This window comes from Poromitra crassiceps (genome assembly GCF_964638095.1).
Source record: "Poromitra crassiceps genome assembly, chromosome: 7".
In the NCBI taxonomy this organism is placed as follows: domain Eukaryota; kingdom Metazoa; phylum Chordata; class Actinopteri; order Beryciformes; family Melamphaidae; genus Poromitra; species Poromitra crassiceps.
The window spans coordinates 33,612,001-33,619,147 of record NC_139628.1 but is presented as its reverse complement, the minus strand read 5'-3'; the positions used below and the strand labels follow the sequence as shown (position 1 = coordinate 33,619,147).

The 7,147-nt window shown below is 43.0% G+C and overlaps 2 protein-coding genes across 2 annotated transcripts; both read left to right on the top strand.

Moving 5' to 3' along the window:
* Window positions 1–293: 293 nt before the first annotated feature.
* Window positions 294–2,388, top strand: LOC310779559 (homeobox protein HMX3-B-like; the record flags this gene model as incomplete). Its single annotated transcript, XM_083640085.1, has 3 exons — window positions 294–567; window positions 1,220–1,393; window positions 2,003–2,388. 3 exons carry the CDS (start codon window positions 294–296, stop codon window positions 2,386–2,388), a joined length of 834 nt encoding a protein of 277 aa, XP_083496211.1.
* Window positions 2,389–3,579: 1,191 nt separating this feature from the next.
* On the top strand, window positions 3,580–4,670 carry hmx4 (H6 family homeobox 4; the record flags this gene model as incomplete). Its single annotated transcript, XM_083640081.1, has 2 exons — window positions 3,580–3,790; window positions 4,144–4,670. 2 exons carry the CDS (start codon window positions 3,580–3,582, stop codon window positions 4,668–4,670), a joined length of 738 nt encoding a protein of 245 aa, XP_083496207.1.
* Between the last annotated feature and the right edge of the window lie 2,477 nt (window positions 4,671–7,147).

The window sequence follows — 7,147 nt, the reverse complement described above, 5'->3', positions numbered from 1 at the left end:
ACTGTGCAGGGGAGGCTTTGGACGAGTTATTCCTTGAATTTCCTGGAGTAATTCCCCTCCTCGCTTCCTGGCTCTTTCAAAGCCAAGACGAATTTTCTGTCTGGATTTCTTTATTATACAGCCGTGCGACCAGCTCGGCTCGGACTATTAGCTGCATGCTTGCTCTCATGGATCGCATCGGTACGCTTTACGAGGAGCAGAAGACATGACCGACTGGAGACATCCAGCAGGGATGATTCTGTGATATACAGCAGGTTAATTTAAATGTGAAAGGAATCCAAAAACAACTCAATATGCTGGACGGTAAAGCGCCGAGGTCGCAGCGCGGTCCTCCTTCGAGAGGCTCCTCTTTTTACATTGAGAATTTACTTGGGACTCCACACAGAGGGGCTTCGGCTGAGGCCAGGGAGTTCAAAGTGACCGTTCACAGCCAAATGTCCCCTCTGGCTCTGGGACTGGAGACACGCCAAATGTCCCCTCTGGGACTGGAGACACGGCGACTCAACGACACCGATATACTGAACTGGTGCGGGACGTCACCCAACACACCATACGGCAGCTCGGGGAGTGAGTGTCGATTTTGTCATATAGCCTAATGTTTTGTGCTCTAGCAGGTTATTTAGGGATACAGCGTCATAAATATTCTGGAGGATACCGCGTGTCTATCGCAGGGAGACAACCTCCATCTCATAACTGGGATAAAGACGTCATGAGTTGCCAAAACAGGGGTGCTGCTGCTCATCACAGCAATGATCTGTTATGCAACACACCAGAACAACTTGCAACAATGCACTTCATTTTTGAGTAACGTTAAAAGGGATTACATCATGAGACAGTCCCTGCCCCGTGCGTAAATGTCTAGCCTTACTAACATAATCAAAAAATGACTCGCTCTGGTGCGCAGCGTGCGCTTCTATAGGCTATCACATGGCATCCCCGTCCCGTGCGTAAAAATACCACACCTTTCCAATGATTCCACATAACCTACCTTTACGCTTAAAGTTCCGATAGTAATCTCACGTTGGTGCTTCAACTAGGCCAGTAGTAGAGACAGCTGCTGTATAACGCTCTTATCATCTTGGAAAGGACAGGGCGCATGTGCGTAATTATTATACTGTGAAAAGTCTAAAAGATGCCCGACTTTTGTGCTGCTATTGTGGATAAGGTGCACCTTATTCGATTTGCAGCTTTGCAAGTGACTTTTCTATGCCTCTCGCAGGTCCACAGTACCAGCCTCTGCCTCTGCCAACCAGCGACCGGGATTCCCCGAGTTTAACGGGAGCGGCTGAGGACAACGACGAGCCGGACGAGAGAGGAGACGGTAGTTTGACGGACGACAGAGAAGAGGACGCGCACTCCCCCTGCTGCGCGAGGGGGGGCAGCTGTGAGACAGGTGACCGAACACGTGACGTCACACGTTTTTTAGAGAATAAAACCTAAAAACGAGCCCACCTATGTGGATACAAAAGTGGGCATACCATCACGCATGCGCTCTCGTGGCAGAGTTGTTTTCCTCATATAGCTGTGACTGGATGTGGCCATGTACTTTTTGGATTGGGCCTAATTTGGTCCAAATAAACTGCAGCCATGTATTTTCAACAGATATTTACAACAGAAGCCCATATAAACTTTTAGACAGTTTAAGCGCAAACCCTTTTGGTGTCTTCAGGGATCCACAGTGATAGGTCAAGGCTACTGCCTTAGCAAAAAAAGACATCGGATTGGCTGATAAATTACTTGAATCTATAGCTATCTGCACCATTATGAAGGTACAGGAAGGGTTTTACGCATTGTGTAGAAATTGGTTTGCCTCTCAAAAGTAGGATATAGTGCGCTACAACATAATCTAAAAGTGATATTCGACTTTAAAAATGAAATGTGGAACGATTGAATTTATGTCCAGGCTGAATCACCCTATTCCTTTAGTATTGATTGTGTTGGTTGTACGTTGCTATTGGCTCCGGTTACGCTAAGTGAAAGCTCTGCCTCTCCATGCGCTCAGGTGACACGAAGGCGGCGCGCAAGAAGAAGACGCGCACGGTGTTCAGCAGGAGTCAGGTGTTCCAGCTGGAGTCCACCTTCGACCTGAAGCGCTACCTGAGCAGCTCGGAGCGGGCCGGCCTGGCCGCCTCGCTGCGGCTCACAGAGACCCAGGTGAAGATCTGGTTCCAGAACCGCCGGAACAAGTGGAAGAGGCAGATAGCCGCGGACATGGAGGCCGGTGCGGTGGTCCCCTACCCAGCCCAAAGGATCGTCAGAGTCCCCGTGTTGTATTGTGAGAACGCCGCATCCGTAGTTGGCTTCTCCAGCGCTATTAACTATCCTCCCATGTCCCATTTCGCTCACCCAGTGTCTTTCTTGACGTCGCAGATGACCGGGCTCGTGTGACTTTAATAAACAATGGGTGCAAGAAGAGCTGCTTATAGGGTCTACTCGCGACTCAATTGGACATTACTGATCAATATGCTGCAAAAATGTTCATCTCCCAGCATTTCGATTAAAATGCATTCCTAACATCCAACACAGTCTCACAGAAAATTGTATAATACCAACGATATGGACCAACGTTGCTATTTTACAAAGTGGGAGAATTTGTGTCTCTTTGGGAATTTCCCTAAATAGCTTTCAGATCTTAAAATAAGGCTGATTACTCTATATTGAATACTTGAACGTTCTTGATTGAAGGTGATTTGCATAATGATTATTATCACACCCCATAAAAAAAGATTTCAAGACTCAATATAGATTTAATATGGTTATAAGATTTCCCCCCAATTGTATAGCAGGCTGTCCAATACACTGTCCACCCTATATGGAGGACTTTGTACACAACACGCCAGCATCAACTCTATTTTGTAATGTACAAATCGGACACTAAATCCTCAGACTGGCCCCCTACAAACCTGACCTTATTAACAGACATTTTGGTGTTTGTGTCTTTGATAGCTCAGAGCATGTGGGTGCGTTATTTAGCCGCATTCTTTGACTGCCACATTTTTTATTTAAAATGATTTCATACTTTTGTATATATGTCCACGTGTGAATAAAATAGTTACATACATTCTGTGGTTTATTCTTGACAAGTTTCCTCTATTCTCCATGCATGTTAATGGAATTATGATGAGAATGAGAATTAATGAGAAAGTCAAACAAGTATAGAGGTTGAATTCAAAAGATGCATGGTGGACTTGCTTCCCAGGTCACAAGAAACAAGCAAATAGGCCTATCACCATATGGCAAAGAGCGCGGTCTTCTGCTTTCCTATTGGAGGGAATAAAGGATATAACCGTCTTGATACTGCGCATTACGGTGCATTGAGCAATCAGAGTAATCTCTGATGGCAGAAGAGTGTTAAATGCATGGAATATTGCAGCCAGACGTAAATATGCCTCCCGCCCTCATCTGCCCCACAGCTTCACCAATCAAAAGCGGCTAAACCACAGCCTTCCGCTTCATTGGATAGCGGTGCGCTCGCTCCTCTGTCCTCTTTGCAACCGAGGAGCGATGGTGCTTGGAACGTCCGGAGAGCGTCCATGTTTCGGGAATCTTTTTGGAGGAGCAAATTAAACGGCAGGGAATATGAACAAAGAGGATGCCCCATGTCGGACTGCTGCTTTGACGTTCACTATTGACAACATCCTCAACCTGAAGCGCAGTAGCAGAGACTTGGACGCTGGCGCAAAAGATCAACAGACGGACAGTGGATGTAAAAATGATTTCCAAGCCCGGTGTGAGGAGGCGTGGGACGTCCGGAGGAGGCATCTGTCAGACAGAAGATCTGAAAACACAGGTGAGCCCCGCATAAGAGAGTTTAAGCCATGATCAGCAGTGTCTCCAATAAAGCTGTTCTTGGGATGTAGGCTGTATAGTGGAGTTTAAACCCATCCTGTTTAGGTGACAGACCTTTTTAGGCTGATCCATATCGGCAAATTTACAGCATATATCCTGCAAGTTGTGTCAAACCATATATAGCCTAAGATAGCCTAAAATGCTTTTCTGAAAATAGTTTGCCTTCTGATGATATGATATCCGACTGCAGGGCACGCATATTTTGATTCACCGCACATCATTGCTTGTTGTAATCGCACGTCGCAAAAAGACATGACATGCATCGAATCCCGTTTTGTCGCTTCCTCTCCACAGCGACAGCGCAAACCAAAGGCAGAGCGCAGCCTGCGGACAGCAGCGGGGAGCGGGCAGACTGTCCCAGAGCACAGAGCGCACACAGCACAGCCGAGGAGGAGCGCGCCTTGCCGGACTCGGGCACGGCGGTGAAGAAGAAGACGCGCACGATCTTCTCCAAGAGACAGATCTTCCAGCTCGAGGCCACTTTCGACATGAAGCGCTATCTGAGCAGCTCGGAGCGCGCGTGCCTGGCCAGCTCGCTGCAGCTGACCGAGACGCAGGTGAAGATCTGGTTCCAGAACCGGCGCAATAAGCTGAAGAGACAGCTGTCCACGGACCTGGAGGGGCCGCTGGCCACAGACCACTTCCCAGAAGCTGCGGGCAAAAATGTGCAATTACCGACTTTTTACAAAGACAGCGGACTGCTGGGAGGATGCTTGTTGCCCATGCCTTTCCCCGTCATGTACCCGACTGCAAACGCCGCGCCTTACATTTACGTTTCCAATTCTGGTAAATATTTCGGCCTGTTTGATGCAGACGGATGATTCCAAGCGTTTGGGATGCAGAAGATGACTTGCGCGGACAATGGCAATCAGTCGGACTTTGGCTTCACAGGCCTGTCAATCACTTGTTTCTATTGGGGCTCTATTGGTGCTCAACAATAATAATAATTAAAAAAAAATCCAACTTCGACGTCAACATATCAACTAATCCAAGACATGCATGTGCCACTTTTTGTCCTTCCCCAGATGGCTTTGGGTTAGTTGAAATAACATTATTATTATTATTATGATTATTATTATTATTATCCCATGCTTAGGAAATTATCAATAGTAAACTTATCACCAAAATATGCATGCATTAAAGAGGGCCCATCGGACATTCAACAGTTTTATTTTGTGCAGCGGTAGCCTAATGTCATTTGGATGAATGTAGCCTATCAACGTTGTCCTTTCCGGGGAAATGCTGAATCTATCATCTCATTTTATCAACTTTATATATACTGCGCTAAAGGCTACAGCTAATATTTTCCAGATCTTGTCTTGAATTTTGAATCAGTTTCAATCTCTAACATTTCATTTGTATTTATGGCCTTATTTTTATTCAAACTTATTTTCACTTTGACATTTCATATTGTTTCATTTCATACAGATTGTAAAGCTGAACATACAGGATATTATGACAATGATGAATATATGCAATAAAAACTGTAATATTTGCAATATCTCCAAAGTTTGTTGAAGCTTGAAACATTTGGACTGAGGAGGTTTTGCATGATAATTGGTCATTTGCTGATCAAATCAAATTAACAAAACGTTTTATTGCCATGTGCTTTGAATTATTATTAGTATTTTGGCTGTTTGTGCCACATTGCTATTTATTAATTTTTTCCAATGTGCATTTGTCAAGGTTCAAGATGGGAAGTCATCAACTGCAAAACAATCTCAGGGCTACATCTAGTCTTTTTTTTATAGGCTAAATCATAAGGAAGAAAATGGATTCTCAACCTAGACTGGGTCAAAATGGACTAAACAATTACTGAATGTGGCTTTTGGTTTTCCTTACGAGCCAACATACATTTCTGTTGTGAAGCTAACCTGAGGCATGCAGTTGAGGTAACTTAATTAATTAAAGTTAGCAGGAAATCAAACTCCTTTCCTGAGTTGTGAAGAATATAGTGAAATTGTAAAGGGTTATCTTGGAGGAGCTAAATTGTAAACACCAGTTTCTTTTGTAGGCTATATTTGTTGTCTTCCTCAACATCTAGCATCACGCTAACAGTGCTGCTATCAGAAATGGCTGTAAGGTATACTGAAACTCCTTGTAGTGAAATCATGATTTTCTCATCAAATCATGACAGGGTAGCTCCTCCTGTCAAACTCGTGTCTTTTGTGACTACCAGTTTTTACAACAACAGTCGTTTTCCTTAGTATGTTTTGTACAAAATGAGAGGTGGCTGCACACTCATCTATTTAGGTGAAAAATAGCCACCAATGTTGGCTATACAAAATATAGTTTGCTTGCATTGGGACTAAAATGCATGGGCAGTGTCTTGTCTTTTGTGCAGTAACGTATGTTGTAGGCTTATGGCTTGCACATGCGTTTGTCCCTCTTCTCTGACTGTGATTCCCAACAATGCAAACAAATAAATAAATAAATAAATAAATAAATAGATAGATATAGATAGACAAATAAATACATACATACATAAATACCTACCACATACATACATACATACATACATACATACATACATACATACATACATACACAAATAAAAGCAGCTGTCAACTGAAGTCAGCTTTTTTCACTCTGACATTCATTTAATGAGGTTTGGCAATACTGACATAGCTTTACTTCCATTTTTACAACTGCAAAATAATGGTTTGTTTACATTTGTAATGTTTGTAAATAATGGAGCAAACTGATTAACTATGAAAAAATATTACTTTCTATTTACACGTAAGTCAAATTCGTATATATAGCCTATGGATATTTAGGTTAAATACATTTCGGAATGGAATGAAATGGCTGCATTGTAAAATTAAAATCCAGCTCTCACTTCAAACTCGGTGTTTTTGGTTTTCATCACCAAACACTAAAAATATTCTACATTAACTTAGTTAAAAATTGATTATATTTTCAGCACTGACTTTTGAAACCATGCATATACCAATTAGCTTCAAATTAGCATATAATCAAGCCAAGAATACATTTTAGGTAAGCTGTAGTACAAATGGGGAAATATTTTTGGACAATATGGGGGGGGGGGGATTCAACAACATGTATTATCCTTTTAAAGGCCAACTTCTTTCACAAAACAGCTCCCAGCTGATCAGTTCTTTCACTCTCAAACTCATGAATACAACTTTTGACACAAAAATGAGCAATCTGTGACTAAAATGGAGAATGTATTATGAAGCTGGAAGTGTAGTAATGTTTGTAGAGTTTTGAACATTGGAGCAAAGAGGCAAATGTCTTTAAAGTTACATTATGGACAAGCACAATCCTTCAAGAATGT